Source organism: Opisthocomus hoazin, chromosome 6 (assembly GCF_030867145.1).
Source record: "Opisthocomus hoazin isolate bOpiHoa1 chromosome 6, bOpiHoa1.hap1, whole genome shotgun sequence".
Lineage (NCBI taxonomy): Eukaryota > Metazoa > Chordata > Aves > Opisthocomiformes > Opisthocomidae > Opisthocomus > Opisthocomus hoazin.
In genome coordinates this window covers 75,404,424-75,431,962 of record NC_134419.1, presented here as the reverse complement: position 1 = coordinate 75,431,962, position 27,539 = coordinate 75,404,424, and the positions used below count along the sequence as shown (strand labels likewise).

At 38.9% G+C, this 27,539-nt stretch overlaps 1 protein-coding gene across 6 annotated transcripts in view; it reads right to left on the bottom strand.

Annotated features, from left to right (window-relative positions):
- Positions 1-1,844: 1,844 nt before the first annotated feature.
- PLEKHA1 (pleckstrin homology domain containing A1) overlaps positions 1,845-27,539 on the bottom strand; it is a 40,144-nt gene continuing 14,449 nt past the window's right edge. For 2 of the 6 annotated variants that reach the window (XM_075423870.1, XM_075423871.1), the window contains exons 2-12: positions 26,217-26,377; positions 23,529-23,585; positions 21,995-22,040; positions 19,764-19,861; positions 17,048-17,179; positions 15,239-15,382; positions 13,935-14,003; positions 9,883-9,947; positions 8,980-9,043; positions 7,652-7,741; positions 1,845-4,358 (exon numbers count right to left, since the gene is read on the bottom strand). In XM_075423870.1, coding sequence (XP_075279985.1) covers positions 4,029-4,358; positions 7,652-7,741; positions 8,980-9,043; positions 9,883-9,947; positions 13,935-14,003; positions 15,239-15,382; positions 17,048-17,179; positions 19,764-19,861; positions 21,995-22,040; positions 23,529-23,585; positions 26,217-26,357 — 1,236 coding nt within the window. In that variant the 5' untranslated portion in view covers positions 26,358-26,377 and the 3' untranslated portion in view covers positions 1,845-4,028. Of the gene's footprint in view, positions 4,359-6,446; positions 6,552-7,651; positions 7,742-8,979; positions 9,044-9,882; positions 9,948-13,934; positions 14,004-15,238; positions 15,383-17,047; positions 17,180-19,763; positions 19,862-21,994; positions 22,041-23,528; positions 23,586-26,216; positions 26,378-27,539 lie in introns of all 6 variants that reach the window. The other 4 variants (XM_075423875.1, XM_075423872.1, XM_075423874.1 and 1 more) reach the window with 4 other exon arrangements.

Genomic DNA, 27,539 nt, shown 5'->3' with positions numbered 1-27,539 from the left:
AGCCTGGTATTATTCCCTTCCCACTTCAAGTCTGGTTTAAAGTTCTGTCAGTGAGTCCCGCTAGCTCGTGAGCAAAGACCCTCTTCCTCTTCTGAGGAAGGCGAATCCCATCTGACACCAGCAAGCCTGGTGCCATGCAGGCCATCCCATGACTGAGGAAAACCCCAAACTGTGGTGGTGACACCAGCCACGAAACCATGTATTAATAGACTGAGCGTGTCTGTCTGGTATCTCACTTGTTGCTATACCAACCACCTTACTGAAACATCAGCTCCATACTGCTGCAATCAAGCTGCTTTTGGAACTTCGTGATGTTATGATAAATCCGAAAACGCGTTGTTCAAACTGAGATGGGTAACCAAAGGTCCAGTTATACCCACATTTCATACCAACTCTGGCCTGTGGTGCCGCTGGTTAAAACGGAAGCTTCAAGACACTCACTGCAGTGACTCATCTAGAAGTCTTACGTTACGGCGTAAAGCGCTGGGGGCAATGGCATGCACATTTTGATACCGGTGTAACTGCAGCTGTGTACGTACCTGGAATAATTCAGTCAGAAGATAGACGAAAGGCTGGACATGAGCCGGCAATGTGCGTTGGCAGCCCAGAGGGCCAACCGTGTCCTGGGCTGCATCAAGAGAAGCGTGGCCAGCAGGTCGAGAGAGGTGATTCTGCCCCTCTACTGTGCTCTGGTGAGACCTCACCTGGAGTCCTGCGTTCAGGTCTGGAGCCCCCAGCACAAGAAGGACATGGAACTGTTGGAGCGGGTCCAAAGGAGGGCTACAAAAATGATCCGAGGGCTGGAGCACCTCTCCTATGAGGACAGGCTGGGAGAGTTGGGCTTGTTCAGCCTGGAGAAGAGAAGGCTGCGGGGAGACCTGATTGCAGCCTTTCAGTACTTAAAGGGAGCCAATAGGAAAGATGGGGACAATCTTTTTAGTAGAGACAGCAGTGACAGGACGAGGGGTAATGGTTTTAAACTAAAACAGGGTAGGTTTAGGCTGACTATAAGGAAGAAATTCTTTACAATGAGGGTGGTAAAACACTGGAATGGGTTGCCCAGAGAGGTAGTGGAGGCCCCATCCCTGGAAACATTCCAGACCAGGTTGGACAGGGCTCTGAGCAACCTGATCTAGTTAGCGGTGTCCCTGCTCGCTGCGGGGGGGTTGGACTAGATGACCTCTAGGGGTACCTTCCAACCCAAAACTTTCTATGATTCTATGATTCTAAGATTGGCACAGTCAAACTGGAGTTTGGGTAGCAGACTATATAAAATATGTTATTCAGTTACCATTCTTTATGTGAAGCTTGCATGCTGTTGAGACAGACCGGTTTAACTGTGTCGCTTCACAAAAGGGAAAAGCGGATTTGAGAAGTGCAGTCACTCAGGTGTGATCGTGCCACCTGCTGTACAGACAGCGAGGAGTTTCCAGACGTCATACAAGTGCCGTTATTTCAGCAAACCATTTTTGAGAGGGGAAATTTGTTATGCAACAGTATAATGCCAGAAAAATGCATGTTACATTTCGCTGGGTTTTTCCCCCCCCCCCCTTTCAGACAGTGCCTGGACATTGCTATGCATCAGCTCTCCCTTCCACTGATGCAAAAGAAACCTGACCGATTTCCCTTGCAGAACATGTAAAAACCCCACAGAAGAAACTGAGAACAGTAAAACAGCTCATACCATTCAATTTCTTTCTTACACTACACAACCTGATCACTTTTCAAGAATTAAAGAGACAGTATAGCTGGGCAAGACATAACCTAAATGCTAAAAATACATTGTTCTGATAAAATATTTAACATGGTGCAAGGAAACTCACTCAGATGTTATTTAAGTTACTCAAACTGATTTATTGACAATTTAAATGTGACATATTTACAGCACTGTTTCTAAAATAATTTAACAATTTTCATAGATTTATAAAAGTACTGATAAATAGGAGACCCTGACAATTACCAACCACAAATATTTCCCTATGCTACTGAACTACAACAGTAGTTCTTTTCTTTTTTCTTTTTCTCTTTTCCTCTTTTTGTAAGTCCCATAATGGAGCTGCTTTACCTTCACCCAACGTGTAAAATGGCGAATACCAAAATATAATAAAATGAACATGCAGTGTGAAAGCTGTACCAGAGAAGTGATTTCAGATGTTAGACTACAGTAAAATATTTCAATGCAAAGTGTCTTCCACACAGAACGTACTTGTGAAAAAATAAGCTTTTTAAAGAGCTGTTCTTTTATCTTTATAGAAGTTAAAACCTACAATACTAGTTCAGACATTTACAGTAACTTCCAATTCTGTGCTAGTTTTCACATATATCTAAAGAGTCAAACAAAACCAGTAATTTACAAACACCACAGCCTTAAGACAGTGGTTAGTTAGCTTATGGATAAAAGAAGAAGGTGCTGATATAATTTAAGGTTTTGAAATTAGATTATATTTCATTCCTTTATGACACCAATTATTCTATCCTTGGATCAGCAAATTATTGTGGTAAAGCCATCCGTATCTCTCAAGCAGGAAGTCAGTTTGGAAGTTGGAGAGAAGATGGACTTCTATGATATGTATCTTAGGTTACAGTAGACAAAAGTATCGCAAAGCTGGACAACCTGAATCACAATAAGCAGCAGCAAGAGATATTTGTGGGGTTTTGATTAAAGCAAACGTTTTTCAAAAACGATGAAGAGTACACACTCCGTCTAATCCAATACTTGAAATGTAAAGGTTCTTTTCATTCGCATCACTGAAGCCCCGTAACACAGCGTACACAAACAACAAACACTCATTTTTTTAAAAAACATATATTGCACAGCTAGTAGGTGCAATACCAGAACACTGGTATCCCTAGCGTAAGTCTTCTATTTTAAATAGCTGTTTTGAACTACGCTATTCAGAACAACTCCAAGCCAACGTCCAAAACCATTAAGAATGGTTTGTGTACATACCTAATCCAAAAGTGTTTCAACAATGTGAGAAAAACCACAGAGGCACTTAAGATTATTAGTGCACCAAAAGTTATAGGCCACAATTGCATGACTCTGAACAGTTCAGTACCAAGGACGACAAAACCAAACGAGCAGGTCTTCCACCGATCAATACTGAAACAAGAACTGTTCACAAAGCACTGATAAGAAAACCATTCTCAGAACAGTAATCGAACGATACGTTTAGACATTTAAGAAAAATAATTGCTGCAAAGCCTAATGTAACACAATACAAACCCTACTTGGTTCAAAAGATCTAAAGTGTCCAAATTCAAAAGTCCAATTTCTCTTCTTCCCCCCTCCAAAACACCATTACATGCAGTCCATTAAAATCCAAATGTGCAAAAAGTTATAACCCACCTTTATGAGTGCATCAAAAATAGGCTGACTATTCAAAATATTATTTTAGTGGAAATTTTACAGCACCATAATGAGAATTCCAAGGGAGTTCAGAATTCTTGTTCTGATAACAAATCTGTTGATACTGTTGATCCTAGAGAACAGAAGAAACATTTTGTGCATTTCCTGGTATCTGAAAGTCACGGAGAGAAACAATTCTCATGTGTGTCTAAAAATCTTACTGTAGTTCAAAGTGAAATTAAGTAATCCCATTTGTTGGCAATAAATTCTCTGCAATATGGTATTAGTTGTAAATCTAGTAAATGTGCCAGATTAGGAATGAAAAGTTGCTGGTACCTTGCTTAGCTGCAGAAGTACCTTTCATTTTTGCCTTTCTTTTTTGTTTGGTTTTTTTTTTTTTTCTTCCCTAAATTGTGCAGTTTGGCCCCTCCTTAGTAAGTGATTTACTGTTAGGCTTTGAGAAAACACGCAATGTCTGTTTCTGACCCTCAGCTGAAAGGCAACATACAAACACATTATATATACACATGTGTGCACAGAAACACACACATACATATATATAAAAAAATCAGTGTTCCGGTTTTTTTGTTCTCAATTCCTATAATTTTCTTTGGTTAAAAGTCCGAGCGAGGAAATTAGAGGACCGAACAAATGGATCATTCTCCAAACACTTCCACCACTACACATCGCTAACTGGAAGGCTTGCATCATCCAGATCCACCAGGCCAGGATCCTGTTCCTGAGTGCCATTTTTACTTTGGGGTCCTGACAGGCCCCATTCAGTCATTTTGGAAGCTGATTCTCTTGGAGCGACAACCTGGATCTTGTAGCTCCCTGGCTTGGCCTTGGTAAAAGATTCGTGAAATCCTCGCTTCTCCAAGGCAGGGTATTTGGCGTGAGGGTTTGGGACCAGAGGGCTGCCGTGAGCGGCTGTGGAATGTGAGGTGGCTGGGGCTGGGACGGCAGAACAGAGAGCATGGTTGGGTTCGGAAGAAGACTCGGGATGCTCCTGGAAAAGAAGAGCAAGTGTTAGATGAAGTCATTGACATCATGTTGGAAAGATGCAGTTTCAGATTTCATTCTCCAGAAAAAAAAAATCCAAGGCAGAAAATACACAAAGCAAAGCATCAGCCACAGCAGCAGGAGGCAGGTGCTTTCTCAAGGCAGTGAATTATTAAATGTGAGCTTACAGCAGTATGTGACAGCAACATCAATGTCTTCATTTGAGGAAATTAAATTTCTCAAATCAAGCTCAGCAGCTCTTCAGACCTTACAATATAGCCCAGCAAACTGAAGCTTCTCATTTTACTAGGATGTTAAGGAACCTTTTGAAGATAGGCACTTTAAAGGCCATTGAAAGTGACGCCTTTCCACAAGAAAAAGTGTTCAAGCCTATTCATATACATCAGGCACTCATCCTAAAACCTGAATAATGCACATTTTACTGTTCCCTCTTCTTGAGGTACCAACCTTCCCAATTTGTTTCAGGGACCAAACAAAAGCAGTAACTATTTTATGCTACCCAGACTGTATAACAATTTTCGAAGTTAATGGACCTAGAAAAGAAACTGATCTTTATGCTATTTCTTCTAAGTGTCAAGTTATTTTCTTGCCTTTGTTATTGTGAACTGCCATTCTGTTGACCTTTACAAAACTGTTAGATTGCTACCGTGAAAATAATCTTCCACCATTCACTCACTGGTAGAAACAAGCTCCCAGACTACCTAGGAATGATTTAGATGTCTAAAACAGAGCCACAGATTGCCATTTCAGATCCTGCCTGACCTACAGCTGTATCTTCCAGAACCCAAAATTCCTCAGGTTCTGCATCGTATCTATCAGTTCTGTAAGGAAGTCTCAAACACCTAGGGACACCTGAATGGACATAGCGTTAAATGATACGAGCAACATGACGTGCGATGACGCAGCGAATACTTCACTCCGCATGCATGAGGAGCTGCAGCTGCTGCCACTTCGGCCATCACCAGTGTTAGTACATGAACTAAAGAAATCTGCGAACCCATGTGTATACACAAACCAAGTCACTTCTCAAGCACATTTGTTAGCAAAAAAAACATCACGTGTGTGTCCAAGATGCAAATATACATCCTAAATGAAATACTTAATTTTTACAGCAGTTTTCCAAGTTTCTTTTAGAATGCTGTGACATGAATTCACAAATCTGACCATAATAGATTCTGCCAAGTGCTACTGTATTTTTTTATAAATTAACTAGTGTCACGGGGTGAAGGAGCTGTGCAACTTTTTTTACTTCAGTTTTGCGTTCAATTTCAGTGAACTATTTCACATTATTTACATTGCCATATTTCATACCTGACTTGATACTCCACTTCAGGAAAAACATTTGCTTTAGAACATACGATTCAGTGATTTACCTACTATCCTTCTTGATAAATTTAGTCCAACAAATAGGACGAAAGTAAGGGATATTAGGACAAGATCTCTATAATAAACATTTTGCTAAATTGAACTGAAGGATACTTGGATTTTACTACCCACACTGACTGTAATTTCACAGTTAAGAGACTACGTTTCTGTATCACTCCTAAGGTGCACTGCTTTGAACAGTGTACCAATTATACCTTATAATGCTTCTACGTTTGAACTAATAATTTCATGCAGAGACTTACAAGCCATGCAAATCAGGCTACAATATCACCCTTCCAATTACTAGAGTTATGACGTGCGTTTTTTCTGTGCACGTACCTGTATTAGTTTGTGGGTAGCTTAAATTTAATTTTGCTTTTGCGCAGTTTCAAAAAAATGTAAAGTAAAATGGAAATATGAACTCTCATGCAAATTAGTTTTTATACTGCCCTATTAAAGTGACATCACATAACTTACGTTTAAATATATAGTATGCTTTGAAGTATAAACACATTTTTAATTTCCAATTATTTTAAAAGTAAGAAAAAAAACACAGTGCAAACCTGTAAGTGAACGATATAACTTATGAGTTAGTTTTCAGTAATGGTAATGACAACAGGTAGCATTATTTTTAGTTTTTTATAGTGCAAATTAGTCTCTAGTGCCAGCCCTCTGTTAAGAAGGCAAGTTTACATGAGAGCCCACATACGTGCTGCATTCACCAGTTCTTGATGTATACCTCTGTATACAAGGATTCGACAGCCTTCTGGCCTGCCGCATCTGGAACACAGTGCAAAGCTAAGATTAGAGTAACCTATACTTGGGGAAAGAAGAGAGGGAAAAGGAAAGAAGTGATGCAGACAGTAATAGCTAGATTGCTCAGCCCCACAAAAAAAAAAAGCATACACAAAGAAAAGGTATCTGCATATGTTCATTCCCCCAAAAAGAAACAAATTTTGATAGGAAGTTTTAAAAGCCTGAAGCAGCTCCCAGCTGTAAAAAATAATTGAGAGCTTTGACTGAATTAACAGAAACACAGTATCAACGCAAATGTGTAGACAAAAGCCAGATTTAAATTATTAGATTTCAGATTCTGGGGGTAATGATATATCCAGCTTACTACAAAACATCCCACAGCCAGAAAGTGAAAACCATTGCTTGCAATATTCGAACTGTAAGGTACTCCATTTGTTAAATCCGGACATACCTGGAGACACTGGGGCATGACAATAACCTTCACTACTTTTCATAAGTTAACGTGGTTTGTACTGAACATCTACCACAGTTTAAACGCAAGCACGTATGAAATGCTGGCATCCCCACGGCTTCACAAATACTAAGATTTGTCACAGTGCCTCAGTTCAGTAGTGCTAGATGGTGTTCACACGATGTTTTCAACAGCAATAACTAATTCATGCGAGCAGAGATCTCTTAGAGAAGTTACTTTAAATTTAAATCTGTATCTGCATATAAAATAAACTGTCAACGATGGAAAACGACAATTTAGTAGTGAGCGTTGTTAAAAACAAATTAGGATATTGTCATTTCATTGCAAAATTCAGCAATTAGCGGAAACACCTCGCAGGAATTAGAAAGTTGCAATTTTACTTCCAAACTAGTAGTAGTGACAAAGATCATACTGAACTCAGAAGAATTTTTCTAGGTTAGCACTTGCATTATCTACGTGTTCATGACAACACAATGCACATAAAGTTACATACAGGTAAGACCAAGAAAAGTGCTCAATTAAAACTGCAAAATATTTTATGCCAGTCCATATGAAAGTTCATGCAAAGATGCCACCTTACTAAAGGACAGGACAGAGGACAGATGAAAGGAAAAAGCAACTAGAACTTCATGTGCACAAGTGAACACCAACTAATCACATTTTCTCTGAGGTACAGAGTAACATACGGAAGCTGCTGATCTTCCAGGTCCCCGCTGTGCTACGATGGCGCCAGAAATTGCTTTTATCCAACTGTGCATGTCTTCTGGACTGTCCGCCTAGATCAAACAATATGAATTATGTTTAACAATCAACTCCCAACTCTCCCAGTGTCCTGACCATCCGCATTAAAATGACAGCCTTGCCCGACGTTAGCAGTCCGTTACTCAAAGCCATAGGGACTTCCATTTCTTAACCCAGACAGTTCTTACAATCTTACCCTGATTTTAGCATTATCTGTATATAGTTATATAAAATAATAAGCAAGAAATAAGTATTTTTACACTATGTGCACACTCTAGACTCCAATTTTTATTTCCCACAAACAAAAAAATTAAGGCACCCATAGAAATTCTTACAGGAGATCTGCTGACCCCTCTTAGTAGACTCGGGCCAACGACATCACTTCTGTACTTTTCGGTCACTGTTCCACTTTACCAGGTATTTACTGGAGAGTTACAGTCAAACAAAAATCAGACTGTCAGGGTTCAGCTGTGCATTTACTTAGAACAGCAATCCAACAAAAATGGAATAGATTAACAGCGAATACCAAGGGTGTGCGTATCTGGGATAAAGATAGATAAAAAGCTAAAGCTGTCACCTAATTAGGTTGCAGCTTTATTAAACCAGCACATCCACCCAGCAAGAAACATCTGCAACATGTCACTTAATTGTGTTCAGCTACAGGACAGCTCGTAACTCAGCACCTGGCACCACTGCCTGTATTAGACTATACAGGCCTTTCTGATCCTACAGGAGGAACTCAAAAATTATTCCCGGTACTACAAGCGTTACATTCCTACACAGCCAGGAAAAGCAAATCTTTGCAGTTTGTATTCTATCCAAACATTTAGAAGGTGACATGGTAAGGACACAGTGAATAAAGTCCATATGGATACATATTACAAAATAGGTACTGAAATCTAAACGATGCTGTGCTTTGTGGAAATTTTAACGTGGCAACTAACTTGAATCTGAGAACTCAATTATTATACATAAAAATTCAGTACTTTAAAATAAAAGATTTAATATATTGAGTTGATCCTACAGAATCTGAAGACCTGAATACCAACAAAATCACACTAGGATTTATTGTTTATGATTTTCATACAGTACCAACACTTGCTGTTACGGGAAATATTTCTTACATGCATCTTTCTGAAATATAATGAAAATCACATTCCCTCTGAAAATCACAGCGTAGTTAAATACAACCTTAACAGCAAAATAGCAGCGCCTCTCTGTTTTGACTACAGTAGTCTCTTGGTTTTGCCCAAAGTTTAAAAAAAGAAATTACCTGTACATAAAAGGTTCGAGAAGTTGTTACAATTTCAAAGAGATTGTCTCTCATCATTATATCACTGCAAGTAAAACACAAAAATACTTCAAAAGCAAGCACAACTCTCCCACTTTACTTAAAAAAAAACTCTAGGATGTGCAAAGAAATAGAGGTCTGAAGACCTTTGCATTTCTTTATTACTCTGCTGCTGTTTTTTTGGTAAACACCAAGTAGAAAAAGAAAATCAGCATCTCTTAATTCATTGTAGTCCTAAGACTCTTCAGTTTATCAGTGGCATGTGTGCTACTATATATATTTTCAACTGGAACACTGTAAGACGTATCACGCTAAGTTTAAAAATATTTATTGCTCTAGTCAAACGTCTGTAAAATTTCACATTTATATTTTGTTATGTCTTTGCAAACTATTAGTCCTAAACAGTAGCCTGCTAAAAAAAATTCAATATCCATCATAACTACTGCAAAGGCAATTAATTCCTTAGTATATTGCTATTTGGTGGGAGGGAAACAGCAGGAGGAAGAGCATTCTTATCTAAATTCAGATATTTAACATAATTTAGAGATTATATAAGCAGAACAGAGACTCCTAAAATTGCTGCCTCAAATCAGGCAGCACCAATGCATCTCTAACTCATGATTACATGATACTTCTTTGTTCCACCCTCGTCCAACGTATTTACATTCTACTGAATGTTACAAGTTTGAAACGCACACTAATACAGAACCCTCAGAACCAGTTTTATGCACAAAACTACCTGCTGTCCTATAAATAGAGAGTACCACACACACGTGCATCAAACAAAGTAATTAAAAAGTTCTCTGTTGTTTCCAACGAGCAGGCTAGCCGTGGCAAAGCAGTGTACCACATCCCACGTAATGCCATCAGTGCTGCTCTCCTCACCTTTGTTTGCACTCCTGAACTTTATGGACCTCCTTAAGTGGTATAACCCTGAGAGGTTCCTTTTCCTGAAAAAAAAAAGGCAAAAGTATTTTAGTAGCATATACCTAGCAACTGGAATATGGTCAGAAAGCCAGAGGTCAGGACAGCTGACAGCAGCAGACATATACATGAGACTTTAAAGGCAGTCACTTATGCAAAAGCTGGTGTCAACCAAAATTTAATTTGCTTTTGTAAGTATTAAACCAACCATGGCACTTGCAATGAAGAGGAGGTCAAATCAAGGAGCAAAAAACCCCAACACATTCATTCACCTTACCATAATGGAGACAACCACCCCTGTCCCCTTCCCCTAACCAGATCAGGAAACTGAATCTGGTCTCAAGCAGCTTATTTCAGTAAAACCATGATTATATTCATTTGCTATGAAATGCTACAATATAAGCTGCTTTGTTAATTGCACAGTATGACATAGCTTTAAGATTAATTGTATCCTATACTCAATACAATTAAAAATACAAAGAAAGCAATCATACCAAAACCTGTAAAAGAGCAAATATTCTTAAAGCGTATGAAAATTCTGCTACCATAACAAAAATAAGCATTGCAATTCTGTCAAGGTTTCACACAACAGGAAAAAAAGTGAGAAACAATCAGGCAGAAATACTTTCACTCTTGCCCTGACAACCTAACGTTACACATACTATTCGTTTCCTGTGGTTGCTGCAGTAAAACACAAACAATCAACAACTTATTTTCCATCCTAACATGTTTTCTTTAAGCAACGTTACAATAGACTACTTGAGCTGGCTTCATCTTACAGACAAAACACAAGCTGTTAGCTCTAGAATGACTCCTCTCTCTACAATTTCTATTACACTGACTTAAGAGGTTTATGTTGTTACAGCAAACAGCGCATGTCGCCCAGCTACAACCACCATCAAATGTCACTTTTCATTAGGTCACTTCTGTCTATAGCAGATCATATGTGCAGATTTTAAAGCTCAATGTTTTCAGTTATTTTGCCCCTCTTCCCTCCACTCCTCTCCCTGGGTTCACTCATCCACCATGGAGTTTTCAAAGTAACACATCAAACATGAACTGCAAGATCATCCCTGGAATACAGACACCTCTTGCAGGGAAATGATAATTTTCTGAGTCTGATATTGCCTATTGTATTCCACTATGCTCCACCTGAAGACTGACAAGGCTATTCCTCAAACTGAACAGGAGATCATTAAGGTGGGGGACAACGCTTGACACCAAACAACACCACAACCGCAACAAAAAAAAAATCTCCAAAATCTACACATTTATCAATTAAAAAACCAACATTTTTTACATTTTTAAGAGCAGACAACTCAGATCTATTTCTACAGATGCAAAACCAATAGCATCTCAAGATATCCAGCAAGTATATCTTGAGGCTGGGCACAGAGGAACCTGATGAAGTTCAGCAAGGGCAGGTGCAGGGTCCTGCACCTGGGGAGGAACAACCCCATGCACCAGTACAGGCTTGGGGCGGACCTGCTGGAGAGCAGCTCTGCGGAGAGGGACCTGGGTGTGCTGGTGGACAACAGGTTGACCATGAGCCAGCAGTGTGCCCTGGCTGCCAAGAAGACCAATGGGATCCTGGGGTGCATTAAGAGGGGTGTGGCCAGCAGGTCGAGGGAGGTTCTTCTCCCCCTCTCCTCTGCCCTGGTGAGGCCTCATCTGCAGTACTGCGTCCAGTTCTGGGCTCCCCAGTTCAAGAAAGATGAGGAGCTACAGGATAGAGTCCAGCGGAGGGCTACGAGGATAATGAGGGGACTGGAGCAGCTCTCCTATGAGGAAAGGCTGAGGGAGCTGGGCTTGTTCAGCCTGGAGAAGAGAAGGCTGAGAAGGGACCTTAGAAATGCCTCTAAATATCTGCAGGGTGGGTGTCAGGAGGATGGGGCCAGACTCTTTTCAGTGGTGCCCAGTGACAGGACAAGGGGCAACGGGCACAAACTGAAGCACAGGAAGTTCCATCTGAACACGAGGAAGAACTTCTTCCCTCTGAGGGCGACGGAGCCCTGGCACAGGCTGCCCAGGGAGGTTGTGAATTCTCCTTCTCTGGAGATATTCCAGACCCACCTGGACATGGTCCTGTGCAGCCTGCTCTGGGTGACCCTGCTTCGGCAGGGGGGTTGGACTAGATGACCCCCAGAGGTCCCTTCCAACCCCTAACATTCTGTGATTCTGTGAAAAATCATCTGAAGTACTACTGAGCAGGCTGGCTGCCAAGACAAACTAACTTCAGATAAGAGCCATACTTGACTGAAGACCACAGCCACTGGGGACTGAAGGCCAACGAAAAGAAGTTTTCCAGAATTAGGAGTTTGATGCTACAGTAGCTGAATGCGACCACCATGCCATAGCCTTCTCAACCACAATGGCACGACAAACAATTGCTACTGAACAATTTTCCTATCTTTGTGTTACTCTCATCAGGAACAGGGGATGGTAGGGTAACAGATCCCACACATCGCTGAAAGAAATCATTCACCACTTGAACTCTTCAGAAGAGAGCAGTATGCCCTGTTTGTGTTTGTAGGAGATAGATAAAAGTCTGATGGACGTATGGTTAAATTGTTGCAGATGTTTTCTTCTTGGTGGGCTGCACTCTTTGAAAGTTTTGCTCTTTCCAGTACAGCTTAGATGTCTCTCCAACATGTATGCTTCACACAAGGCAGATCCTAAGTTTTCAAAAAACTACCTGCAACATCATTATCATGATTACGTTTCCTAACCATGGAATTCTTAGATTAACCACTATAGTCCAAAAAAGGACACTATGTACTCTACCTATTCAGTACATACTTTCTTGAAAAGAGGAGGGATGACTCTCTAAAGTGGAAAAAACCCCTTGATCTCAGTAAAAATTGTGAAGCAGGATCTACTTCCCTGTTGTCTGACAGCTGGTCGGTCCAGTACCTTCCTCAAACTGCAGCAAGGGGATATTGGTCTGAAGAAGAGGACACTACAAGATTTTATATTTCTCATTCCAAATAAACTGGAAAGGAGCACGATGAAACACTAGAAGTGTATGCATTTCTACCAGCTTTCTAGAATGCTCTCTCACAGCACATTTCTTCACTTAGAATTTACTTGTTAGCAATCTGCGCTCATTTTAAAATAAAATGAAAACAGAGGGTTTATTGCAGGCAATGTGTCAGAATTGTGCTATGCTGACAGCTGAACAAAGACAATGATGCAAGATCAAACTCCTGCTACTGTTGTACTCCCTCATTAAAAGTAAACCAGAATTTCTCTTCAAAAACAGCCAGAATTTGGCTTCTTGACATTTTGCATCTTACAATCAGCCTGTAAACTCAGTTTTCCTTGATTTATAATACTCTACAACTCAGACTTTATTCCTCATGTACAGACTTTCTCATCTTTAGTAAGCGTGGGATTCCTTTTTGGGGAAAACAGACCGTTTGCAGTACTAGCCACTTCACTTTTCAATGAAGCCTGAAGGCACTTAACATGTGGTCAAAACTGGTCAAAAGGTTGAAGAGCGATGACTGCGGAAGAAGGATCATGAAACTGAAACAAACTCTAAGTGTTGCTTCTGGACAGCAGAGTTCTTTGCTCATCTTGGCTGCCCTGGTGAAGCATGTGTGTGGGGAAAGGTCCCGTCATTTTTATGATAAAACACCCTATAATCCTAATGTGAAATTAAGAATTGCAAGATTACAGTTTTGTGTCTCCACAATGATCAGCTGTTTCAAAAACATAATTAATTATATGCAAGTACAAAGTGACATTAGATACTAACACAAATATCAAGGTGATATTAGAATATATCTAATTACTGTTCTTCAGTGCTCTACAGAGAGGCTCCCAAACACAAGGCTGAAGTCCAATTTTAACAGCCACCCTATTAATTTTTTGTTCTACTTGATCGTGAAAAGTTATTACAGTACACAGCTATGAGCTGCAGGATCAGCACAGCACATTTTTTCAAATACAAGCATATTTCTTCAGATTTTCTTGCATCACTGGAAAATAACACACATTTGGAAACTTACCAGTTCAGACTTGAAATATCCTATTGTGTTTTCATCTAACTGAAAGTATCTTCTCTTCCAGTTCTTCATCTGTTAAAAGGAAAATAAAGAAATATTTATATATTTTACATACAAAATACAAATATGCCTACAAGTACAACAAAGATGGGGACAAACTTTTTAGGGCCTGTAGCAACAGGATAAGGGTGATGGCTTTAAAATAAAAGAGGGGAGATTTAGACTGGATATAAGGAAGAAACTTTTTTATGACGAGGGTGGTGAAACCCTGGCACAGGCTGCCCAGAGAGATGGTTGATGCCCCATCCCTAGGAACATGCCAGGCCAGGTGGGTGGGGCTCTGAGCAACCTGATCCAGCTGAAGATGTCCCTGCTCACTGCAGGGGGGTTGGGCTGGATGGCCTCTAAAGGTCCCTTCCAATCCAAACTGTTCTATGGTTCTTTGATATGTAATATTTATAATTTTTATGTATTACATATATTTATGTGTTGTGTATGTGTGTATATATATAATGCCCCCAAAATAATTCTACAAGACACTGCCCAATTAATTTTTTGAAAACTGCAAAAATTAAAAATTCTGGAAGCTACTGTTTTCTACTGTAAGAGTTTTTCAACAATCTGCACTGAAACTATAGCAACTCAACACCATAAATACCCCATAAGAAACGTTATAAGACAATATGTTAAAGGCTTCTACTTTATTTTTAGCTAAAAAAAGGCATGTTACAAGAAGAAGCTTCATAATCCAAGATAAAATGAGTCCAAGAACTCAGGAAGTATACGTATCTTTCTTAATCTGAACTATCTGTTCCTTCTTTTAGGAAGGCATCACGTTTCTAGTTCCACTTGTGTTAATCAGTCTGACAAGTAGTACAATTCTTCCTCTGAACTGAAAAATTAGCTTTTTCTAAACATTTTAGTGATCTAAAAAGCAAGCAGACATTCAACTTCTGTCTTAATTTAGATGCTTCCAGTAAGTGAAATAAGGATCTCTACATCACTGTAGAACAGAAGAATTCCCAGTTGCATGCACTAACCATAATATGAAAGTCTCTGTGCACACAACTTTTCTTCTCCAAAACATCTCAAACACAACAATGAAGAAAGTAATGAAAAGTAGTAACACAGACATAAACCACATGCTACTGGAGGGTATGTTTTATCTTTAGCCACCCCTAATATTGTCAGTAGTGCTGAAGTCACTGGTAATTACGTCTTTTTTTTTAATCATCTACTGTGTAAGTACAACTACCACCTCAGGAATTTTGCTCTTGATTAATGAAACACCAATGTCAAACACTTACCACTGCTCCTTGTTTTACACAGTAGCCAGCTTTGATAATAGCATTGTCTGGGGGATGCTTAGCAGCAAAATAAGGAAGGTGACTTTGTGACCGTTTCAAATAACTCCTGTCACCCCCTTCACTGCACTCACTGAATTCTTCTTTCTAGAAAAAAGCAGGAAAGTTCAGAATATTCTCTTATTTTTTTTCTTAAGGTCAAAGAATAACTATACTAGTTATAACAGGAAATAATTGTGTCATCCCATGCTCACAAATCCCATTTCCAATTTGTTTGAAAGGATAAAATATATCAACTGATTTCTAGAGACAACTAAAGAGACTCTCCAAGGTTGAGTACTTGCAAGCTCCATTTCAAAACGTTAAAGAAACGCTAAGAAAGTGATGAATACTCTCAGACAATAGTGGCACACACTCAATGAAGAAATGTTACAGACCTAAACCCAAGATATATTCATGTCTTTAGTGCAAACTCGTAACACGACTTTAAAGGCAAGACAGTAGATGTGGCTATAGCAAAGAAAAAGCTATTACTGGGACCATAAGACACATCAGAATTCACCAACACTTTCGATGCAGCTCAGGAGTATACATGTAATTTACATGATATTAATACCATCTGTAACTATTTTCAGCTCATGGAACTGCCAGAAACAAATACAGGTCTCTATCTTTAACACTGCGTAGATTCTGCTCCTTTAATCTGTCAAGCTCAGAAAAGTTTCTTGCATCCATACCATCCTTTGGCAAGGAGTACCTTATGTTTTATCACTCACTGAAAGAAGAACTCCTTTGCTTTGTTCCAGCTGGTTACACCATTAGCTTTGTTTAAAAGCCCGTAGCTCTCATACTGGAAAAGACAGTTTACACCATCCACTCCTGCTAACCAAGATTTTTGTACAGCTCCTACACCCTCCTTTAGTAGTTTCTTTTGCACTCAGAAGAGTATGAGCCTACTCAATTGTTCCTCATATGGTCCACTCCACACAGACCAATCATCCCTGAAAGCCTTCTCTGAACCTTTCTAGTTCTGGTTTTTAAGATGAGGACAAAACTGGACACAGTAATCAACGTCTGGTCAAAGACAGGATTTATGCAGCAACAAGGATGTTTTCGGTTTGTTCCTTATTCTTTTTCTAGTAACTCCTAGTATTTGTGGGGTTTTACCTCCACTGTTACTGAACACTAAGATGATGTTTTCATAGTGTGACTGTAACTCTTACCTCTCACTCAAGTGCAAACGGTTATTTCACAATCCAGTATTTTCCATAAAAACTAGGATTGTTTTTCCCAGAATCCCTTACATAACATTTATTTTCACTGAATTTCACTTGCTATCTTATTTGTCCGCACCTGTGATTTCATAAGGCCTTTCTGCAATAGTTTAATCTGCTGTCATCCTTACTACCTCTAATAACATAGTGTATATAGAATCAGTTGACTTAATCACCTCCTTTTCCACCCACTTTTCCTGGCACTTAACAATGCCAAAGTTCTGTCTTTTTAACAACAACAATTTATTTCCTACACACAAAAAGACATTTTCAACATACTAACCGATATCTGTGAGGAAAAAACTAATACTCAAGTAATTCTTTACAGTCTTGTATAATTATCTATGATCTTGTATATAGGGAATAAAACCCTTAAAAAAACCCCAGACAGCATCAATAAAAGGTGCATGTCAAAATATAAGTCCTCTGAACAAGGCGAGAAGCTGACAGCTACCTTGTGATACGTAACCTGTTCTCACCTGGCAAACAACAAAGTTTCCTCTACCGAGTACCAGCCCACTTGTTTTAAGGGTATTACCTGGGTAGGTGTAATGATGGGAACACCGCCAACAATTTCTGTCCTGTAAGACACTTGCTTCTTTCCACCTGGGCTTTCAGCTTGACGGTTTGCATTATCCATTTGACAGAGAGGATCAGACTGCTTTGGTACCTAAAAGTAGCATATGATAACCAACATAAGCTTTATGAAGACCTAAAAAATAATTTTTGTCTTCAGCAGCATTTAACAAATGTCCTCTGATTGTTAAAGGCTAGAAATAGTTTACAAGAAAATTTGTTGGAGTGGCTGTGCTTTACTTCTCAGAAGAAAACTTGTGCCAACAAAGACATTTCACCAGGGGTCCCAAAATCTAAAAAATCAATTCCCAGCTTTGCCATAAGTGCCATACTTGCTCTTCAAGAAGCGCGGCTAATTTCGAGAAGAACTAGTTCTTTATTTTTCGCTTGCTTTCAGTTTTAGTAGTAAGTGCTTCAGGCTGCTTCTGTGCCCGCAGAGCCAGCACAGTGCGGCCATAAACACAGGGCTACAGCACTGAGGCTTGCGTGAAACAGGACAACTGACCAGTATGACACTGGCGCTCACATCCCGATACCTGGCGTCAAGGGTGCGGGTACTGCCTCCATTAATCCTAACTATATTGCTACGTTCTGTCCAAAATGACCCTAGCTATAATTAACTACCAGGTAATTCTCTCAAATGTGGAACTTAAGCAACCAAACACCAAAGGAATTTCATTTCCCCAGTAAGTGTTTTGATCTAAAATGTTTGCTCAGATTTCTGAGCTTACGTAAGAAGTAAACATTGGTAACCTAAGAAATACACTAACCAGCTACCTAAAACATTTACATTTATAGTCTCCTTTCACTCCTGCTATTGATAGAGTAAATTCAAAGTGACTTCAATAAGAAAAGAGCCAGCGTCTCACACCAAAAATATCCTAGCCAGGAACCTACTGGCTATTTACACAGGACACCCAAATTGTCTTTACAGAGTGAATTACCATGCAAGACTGTGGCACATTCAGAGCTTGAAATTGAACTGATCTAGACAAAACCAAAGCTACTTTCTAGTCTGCTGTGATTCTAGTCCCTATGCCCAGGACTGCTTATTTTACAGAAAAACAGCCTGCAAAGAAGTGTAAACGCCTGCCTTGGAGAGCCTCCTCCCAGCCAAGGGAAGGTGGCACTCAGCAGCTTGCCCGGCTGCGGCGTCAGGCTCATCCTCTCGCTGCCACCATCCCCTTCGCCTCGCACGATGCCCAGCTTCGCGAGCACAGGTACGAGGCGGCTCCACGCACAGCCACGTCCGGCGCTGAAGGATGAGACGTTCTCCTGGTGCACACAGATCGTGGGCCTCAGCCTCTCCACAGAAGGGGTGCGCAGCTACAGCTTTATGGGTGTTTCAGTCATCACTAACTCCTACTTCGAATGTCACAGACCAAACCCACAACCACCTTCACATATGAATGCCTTTGCAAACAGTACTCAAATAGGTACGCAACGTGCTAGACTGCAAAGGTTCATAGTTATTTTGAAATAACTAGTTAATAACTAGTAATTTGAAATAACATAGTTATCAGCACTCAAAGCTGCAGAAAATGCAATGAATCGTGGAGAATTGCAACCTACAGCAAGTAAAGTTCTTATGAAAATTAATAACTGAATGATCTTAGTTATCTGATTAAATAAATGGCCATACTAAGTAACCTCTGAACAGATTAACAGTTCAAAGACTTTTTTCTTCAAAGACAAAAAATACTAATTATTTCACCAGCCATTCAGAATGCAAATCAAACATATGATAAACAGCTTTCAGACTAAATTCTAATTTGACGCAGTTCATTCTTTATTCACCCTATTTCTTGAACTGGAAACAATTCAAGCTCGGTTGTGGTGTGTCCTCCTTATGAAAAGCACAAATGAGAAGGCTTTGTGTTTCTGGCGTTTTTATTTATTATTAGTAGTAACATTTTTATAACTCCAGAGAAAGGGCTACATTAAAACAGTGCCAATAACTCATGGAAACATCCCTAGATAAACTGAAAACGAGAAAGTTACTGACAACAAATACGGATGTACGCACCCATGCTCAGCATCCCCTCTTTGTAAGCCTATGCTCTCAAATTAGTTTATGCCACCACTTCCCCGAAACTGGAGAGAAAACAAAACTAACTTCTGCCTCCTGAAAAGACCAAGGTAATACATGGGGTTTTCTATCATGTGATAACAAGCTGTCCTGGTACAAACCAGGAAAGTCATTTAACACTTACCAGAAGAATGCATTAACGTTTCTTTGAATGGACATTACCTGAAATCAGGAGAGCCTTTGGAACATGGCATAATGTGTTTGCTCACTATTTTAGTGATACTTTAAGAAATACACATACATTTACCTGGTGTCAAAAGTTTGTATCTTTCCTTGCTTGCAAGTGTCTTCTGGATATATCAATTAGTGTTAAATGTGTATAATTAATTTTACATTACTAGAAACCATCATATGCTGTAATGAAAACGATAATCACATTTTTGTCCAACTTCCAATGCAAAAAAGTAAAATAAGTTCAAGTTTAGGAGAAACTGTACAGAAATCCCCCAAGTCTTGGAAAGCCAAGCCAAGACTTGTCTGTAGAGATAAAGACTACTCTAGCATAAAAACTGGAGGCAAAGGTTACATTTAAGCCCCTCGAGACAGTCACCATTTGAAAGCATTGCTAAATCTCAACTAAACCACTTACTGTGATTTTGGTAGCTTTGTTCAGAACGTTCACCCATTCAACTAGGTCCTGCTGATCATTGGCTTGTAGAAAGTATTTTCTCATCCCTGCATTCATAACTGTTAAAAACCATTATGAAAAGTTAACAACACTGAAGTTTAACAGCAAACTTAAAACCACCATAAAAAGATTTGATTTCAGACGGAAAAGCCAGCTGAAATATTTAAGGTCTCTGCTGCATTTCTTTTTAGAAAGTTGTCTTAAGATACATACAGCCACTTGACAGGCTTGCTTTATTCTAAAAAAACCTAGTTTTTCTTTTTTTTTTCTTCTTTTTTCAAGCTCTCCACTTAAATAGCATCATACAGAATTTGTTAAATTATTTCTAATTTCTAAATATTTTCATATAAATAAAGCCTTGAACTTTCAGAATTTTCTACAGCTCCATTTCCCTTTTCTCAATTTCCCTAGCCAATAAAGTTTTATACTTGGGAACTTCTACAATTTCTTCTTTTAATCCTCTGACCAGTATCTGTTTTCCTTTGCAACAAACTCATTAACATGACTTTGATTGCTGATTTTTATTTTAACTTGTGGAAAAATCAGCATTGATGACTCAGTATATGATGCTCAGGACCAAACAGCTTTAAAACAGATATTTTTTAGTTAAACAGCAGATAACCAGGTTTTATCTGGCTAAATAGCCAGAACATAAAACTTCATCTTACTTTAGTGATTTGGCAGAGAAAGCATATTTTTAGTGTATTTACATATCCACCTGGCAACACTTTGCATACCTTTATCCAAAAAGGACAAACATGTTCCTGTGTAACAGTGTGGGGGGGGAAATCCACTGCTAGTTTTCTCACAAATTCTAAGAACTTATCTTGAAATTAGTTTTAAAGTGAACAGCGACTAAAAACTTCCCTGAACATTTAAGCATTGCAGCTAAGGTCTGAACAGATTTCACTTCTCTACCTATAATGTAACAATTCTTCAGGTCATCACTAACAGTACCAGAAAGAGATGCTCTTCTACTCTTCTATCATTGTTCTCCCCAAAATGGATAGTTTGAAGCAAACATTATTAGATGCAAACATAAATTCAAAATACAGAACTGTATAACAAGTTGACTGAAGCAACAGCTCCCAGTGTTTAAATAAAAAGACAATAAATGTAAACCATTCCCCTAAAAAGTATCAAAAACACTTTAATAAATGAGAAATATTAAAAGCTTTGAGCCAGCATCTTGGATCATTAAGGCTTTTTAGAGCCAGGCCACTGACAAGAGCAACTTTACAGCTAATGAAGACAAACACCTCCACCCGTGCATGCGCGGAGGGATCTGTAGATGGCACTGAACTGACACGCTAGGTACCAGTCTAGAATCCCTGAAGCCTCACACACAGGGGTAATTTATTAAGTGTTTCATGAGCTCCAATGCAGAGACCGCACAAGTCCGGCGGAACAGCCTTCTCTGGGCCTGTAGAACACTGCACGTGGCAAAGGACAACTTAACTAATCGTCATAAAACCTCCAGGCGTTTTCAGTACCTTCCTCTAAGCTAAAACTCTGACGTGAATGCAGTCATAAAGAATGGTTATTCATAAACAGAACAGAGGCTGATTCCAGTCGCTACACACACTTTTGTGAATGCCAATTGCTTGTCAAAAAAGCTGGAATTGGGGTAAATTCTGGACAAATTACTTACAAGAAAAATCTAAAAAAGACCATACGGAGCTTTTATGATTATTGAAAGCTTTACTCAAGTTCAAACAAGTTTAAGTATCAGTAAACCTAGAAGGTACCCAAAGCAAATTGGTTTTGTTCGGTGCAGCAACAGAGGCTAAAATTTAACATAAGAGCATTAGCTGACAGTGTTTTTAGATCAATTAAATCAACACTTTTGTCAGTAACACATTAAAATAGTTAAATTACTTGTCTTCATGGCTGACAGGCATGCCACATTTCTGAAAACACCCATCATTTTTGATTATCTTATTAACGCCCCCAAAATTTCAAACATTTGAAAAACAGCTCTCACCTACTCCTCATTAAGCTGCAATACGAAAAGCCACAAAAACACCGTATGAAGAAGCCAACATTTCCCTCACACTAAAGATGAAACAGTGAATACAAGCTGTTTTTAAAAAATACACTGCCAGTATCTAGTAACTGAAATGCAGAACATTATCTTTGCTTCATATTTGTGAAGGATGTACTTGATGCACATGCCGCATGCAAGAACTTACCAAAACAGAATTCTGCCTTTGGCCTTAGCTTAGTTGCATCGCTAACCTAGTATGGAAATTAAGATTATAAATATCAGTCTGTATGCAAAATATACATTGGATATCACAACTTTATTTTCTCTTTCAAGTGACCAAATCTGAAGATCAGCAGCACAGCAAGCTTGTTAGCTATAAAGATACACAGATATAACAAAAAATACAGTATAAAATTCAGTTCAAGATGTGCAACCTATGGTAAGATGACAGCTTAAGTCACATGTTCCTATTCCTTAAGTTTAAGGATTCGTTACCAGATAAAGATTGAAATCTGCAAACATAACACTTCTACTAGCATTTTGAAGTTCTACGTCTCAACTCAAGTAAAAATTCAAGCACATTTCATACTTTCAAGGACATCAGCTGTATGTTGGTTCATTAAGATAAACAGAATAATAGCTAGCTTTTAGAGGAGCCTCTAAAATGTTGCAGTGCTGGGGGAAGAGAGAAGCGGGTGTCCTGATCTGAGAGAGGCATTGCCATTTTTACATTATAGAGTGCTTCTGCAAAGGGTGGGGGAAAGAGCAAAGCAGTCTCTCACATCAAAACCCCTTTTTTTGCCCATAAACAAAAAGCACATACTGCATAACTAGAAGAACTATGGAAAGTTAGACAGAGCATCCACCCAGGAGGCACCCTTGAGCTGCCTTCAAAGGTGCACATGGCTGCAAAGGCACAGGTGACCACCCCTGCTCCCACTAACAGGGAGATGCAAGATTTCACATTTCTTAAGATGACAACTGTGAGGTTTTAGGCAAAGTAAGCACAGAAGGAGGAAAGCAGCAAGGACATAAGCAGGTCTCCATAGATATTTCTGTACTCGTGATATAACAAGCATCAATGGTATCTTTTACAAGAAGGAAAAAAACAAAACAAGGAAGGTGGGCAGGTACAGTATGACAACAAGAAAAGCAAAGGAAGGATGAGAAATGAGCAGAAAGACAAGAGAAAGTCAATTCTTTTTCTCTACTTCTTTGTTAACACGGTATCTGTGCTTAACCACAGATACTTTCTTAGTTCACAATTTTCTTTCAGACATATTTGGAAGTGTATGCAGAGAGTAATAAAGGAGGTATTTTCTAGATTTTCTTCTGTTCTATCCATTAAAGATCACTGTTACTTGCAAACTATCACACCCAAAGGCTTACCTTCCACTTCATAAACAGCCTGTCTTTTCTACAAGAGTAACTGGAATTCAAACACTCATACAGAACTGAAAAATACAGTTCAGAAATACTAATTCCATGCAGCACAAAGAGCTGCCATTTGAAATCTCAAAAACCTAGACAATATGGTAATTAGTCTGTTCTTATCTTAACCTGATACTATTGAAGCGTTTGTAACACTTCTCTAAAATTCAGGAGCAGCACACAAGCAAAAAGCTACCCCAGCGCTACGTAAGAGACATTTTAAATTGTCTAAAGCTGGAGCCTTCAGAAGCAGCCCTTGGTAGTTATCACCAAAAATTTAGCAACAAGTGTCTTGCACATCACCTTACCTTTGAAATGTAGGTAAGTTTAATGACTCCAACAGGTGGAGATCCAGAGGGAAGATTCTGAAACAAATCACATATTACAAAGTGAAACTAGTTTATTCTCATATCACAGTCAGTGTTTACACGTAAAAAGCAAATAACACAATTCCACAAACAAAAAGAAAATCCTACATGTTTTTATACACAATACACAACGTATGCTCGAAACAGGATCTACACTACTTGTTTATCATACACACATCTGTTAATCAACTAAAAACAGAAAGACTGCTAGAAACAATACAAACAGTAATTGTTTCAGAAGTTTATGTATTTTACTAGAGGAAAAAGGATTCTTGCAGGTCTGCATCCAGGAAACCCGGAAAGAATACTTTTTCCTTAACAGATGTTGACCTCTTATGTATTTTGACCAGGGCAGGCGGAAGGGACAGAACTGACATTCATCTATTATGTCAGATACTTCAAAGGCCGTCTCACATATTTGCCAAAGCGGATTGAAAAATCATAGCCTTATCATTTAATATTAAAGTTATCGCAGGGAAAGACTATGATACTTCCTAAAGTTGTAGTTAAGCCTAAGTATATTTACAACTTAAAAAGGAGCCGCCCACTGCTTTCACATCCTCGCCTGGCACACGAGTCTTAACATTTCCATAACTATTCACTATCAGCTTGTAGCCTAGAAACACAACAGTTAAAGAACTGAGCATCACAAAAAAAAGCTAACTTTTTTATTAACCATTTCTGATGAAAGTCGTCCTAATTTTTTTCCTTTAAATAGAGCATTGTTTTCCATATACTTTTTTCCATCACAATTTTTACTTTCAAAATGGTCCTTTACGTTACAGATCATTCTTCCCATTACAGGCCTCCCTGGAGACCGTAAGCATGGTACTGCATCTGCTTGCTAATCCTTTCCCCAGCTAAAGGGGGGAAACTACATTACTCAATAGTGCCTTACGACTTCTACACAGCAAAGAGGAGCCTAATGCTACCCAGGGTCAGCAAGACAGACAAATAATTCATTTATATTCCATTTGTATTTCAAAGGTATAGTAAACCAAACCTGCTTCTTAGACTGGTATCACTAAAATTGAATTTAAAAGTCTTCCCATTCTGCCCAAATAAATTTAAGTTTTACTTTGTCAGCATGATTTTGATCCCAGCATACATCAGTTTTATAATCTTCATATTAGGGTAATAATGCGTGGTTGATGGTAGACTTAAAACCAATATTTCTTTGAAGAGCTGAACTGATTTTCACAGATACAAACAGAGCACCTACCAGCCAAGGGCCCGGTGAAGTTCTGCACATACCATAGACTCATCCTGTATGCAGAGTTTCATCACTTGAAGGATTAAAAACGGTCTCCACACAGTGGATCTATAAAAACTCAGTTGTTCTTCAAAACCAAAGCAGTGGAAGAAAATCAAGCAGCTTCAACTTGCCTCTTGCAAGGCACCCTTTCATTTGTGGTAATATTAAAAAAATATATAAGAAAGCAAAAACTAAAAACTCTCAAGAGGTGTGCACTGCAAACATCATCAGTCTTAAAACTTCTGCAGAATTGCCATTTCTATGGCATTTCAAGCTGTTGCCCATATGTCCTGGTTATATCACAGGAAAACGGAAAAAAAAGAATTGCTTCATGTCCTTCATTGACTTCAGACATTTGAAGTCTCTCTTCTTTCCAGAAATTCTTTCTTTTTTCTCTGCAGTAATAACTGTTAAATGCTTCGGTCACGAGTCACATTCATCGAGCTGCACACCGTTTCAATGTGTTTCTGTTGGTTCCTTTGAACAGTAGACTTCTACCACATTTTAACTCTGGATTTCCTGGCAGAATGGTTCACAAGTATTCTTCTGGCAGACAGCTGTCAGCTGACCCTGTTCCTACGCTTTCACCATCTCTGTACTCAGACCCTAAACAATTATCTGTTCTCCCCTATGCTAGAAAACACACTGACGCGTGTACGTTGTGAAAGCAGCTTTCATATAAAGGATGCTGTCCATCAGGACAGATACAAGCTTTCCTCATTCACACACTACTCGCACTGTATTGAAATTGCAAGCATTGTTAGAAATTGCTTTTCAATGACTGATTCTGTTGAGGTAAAGTAATATGAAACAGCTGACCCATGCAATGCAAGGAAAATTGCATACTTCCACAAAAGGTTAGAGGTGAATTCAAAGACCTGCGTAGTGAAACTTGTGATTTGGCTCATCTGATTATATTATACTGCACTACCTCATGCCTGTGAGATCCTGTAATCACACTTGAGACACTTAACAGAAAATGTAGCACATCGTGATTCAAAATTAATGACCCATTTATATGTGGGATCAAATTCAGGTTCCCATCTGATTCCTAAACCTCTTGCCAATACTTAGATTCCATATGTTGGCAATGTGCGGATATTGAAGTTGTCTGTAAGGTTTTACCGTTAAGTGCAGTTGGCAATGTTTTAAATACAAATATGAACTATATTTTTTCTTTAAAAGACTGCACACACCAGTAAAGAAGAAACACTGATTTACAATTATTTCACTTGTGTAACTAATTTTTTTCCCCTAGCTTCCATGCCCATAAGCTAATATTAAACCCAATTTTTCTTAAGTAAATTTGTTAAAAAAATCTGAAAAAGTGGGAACTGATAGAAGCCAGGAAACTATTGCTCAGAACATCTCACCTGTGGGTTATCCATGTACCACACCAGACTGTCTTCTCGAGTGTCCAGAATGAAGTACCGCCGCAGAAATTTCCCACTATTCTCATTTTCTTCAATATCTAGGAAACCACAGATGCGATTCTGACGATCCACATAAGGCATTTCTGATCCTGAACATCACACTGCAGAACAAAAAGCACAGAAGTTAAGTTCCTCATTACAAATTCCAAAACTCTTCTGTGCCTACCCACGACATTTTCAGCAGTTTCAATTAGTAGCTTAAAGAAGTTTCTACAGAAGAGCAAGTGAAGCATGGCTGCTTCCCCCCGCTACCACTGAATTTTTATGTAGGTCTTTCTTACTTCTTTGAAGCGCACACCTAGGATATCTAATACTCTAAGAGCAAAGATACAAGTGGTAAATAGCAAATGAGCATCAAGAGTAACTTTTACAAGACCACTAAAGAATAAGATTCTCCTTCACAGCTTGCACAAAGTTGAGATAGCGCTAGGTTTACACTTCCTTCTTCGACATTGCCTTTCATGGTCAAGATCAAGGATCTTTCTCAGCAGCTCTACTATCCAACTTGATTTTTTCATATTTTGCTTAAGCAAATTCAACTAAAAGGGTTTTAGAGACATTACTCATTTCTCCTTTCTCCTACAAAAAGAAATTCATGTCTAAATGTCTAACAACAGACATCTTTTCATCCTTACACATTATACAGTCAAAATGAAGTCATATGTGCAGCAACAGATACATGAATACACTTGCTAGTCCAAAACTGAAATCCTCAACATCCATGTAGCACTAAGTTTGAAGGTGGTGGGCTATTTTACATTTTGAGGTTTTGAGGGGTTTTTTACTTCATAAAATAAATAAAAATCTGTACTGCTGGCCACCTATTCCCATTTTGCCTGCTTCATCTTTTATGGCTCTGCCTTACTGCAGGCTATTGCATCCTTTTTTTGCTTTCTCTTATTTTACGGGATAGTCATTTCACCTTAAGAGCCAGCCTTTTAAGACCAAAGACAAATCTGCATACTTATATAAAAAAGGCAATAAACCAATATTTAACTATGATAAAAATCAGGCCAACGCCAGTCTTTCCCGGAGCATGAAAGAATCAATTCAGTCTTCCTTACATTTTGCTACACAACTCAGAAATAGCACATATCCAAAAATATTACCATGGGACAGAAGGTTTAAGCACCTCACGCTTTTTATAACAACTTCCAGCTTTCACTGCATAATATGGATGTTTCTTTTTAATATATCTTGAAATTGTTTACCTTCACTATTTCCTTGCTTGAAGTTCATTTAAATACAGTCATATCACACACA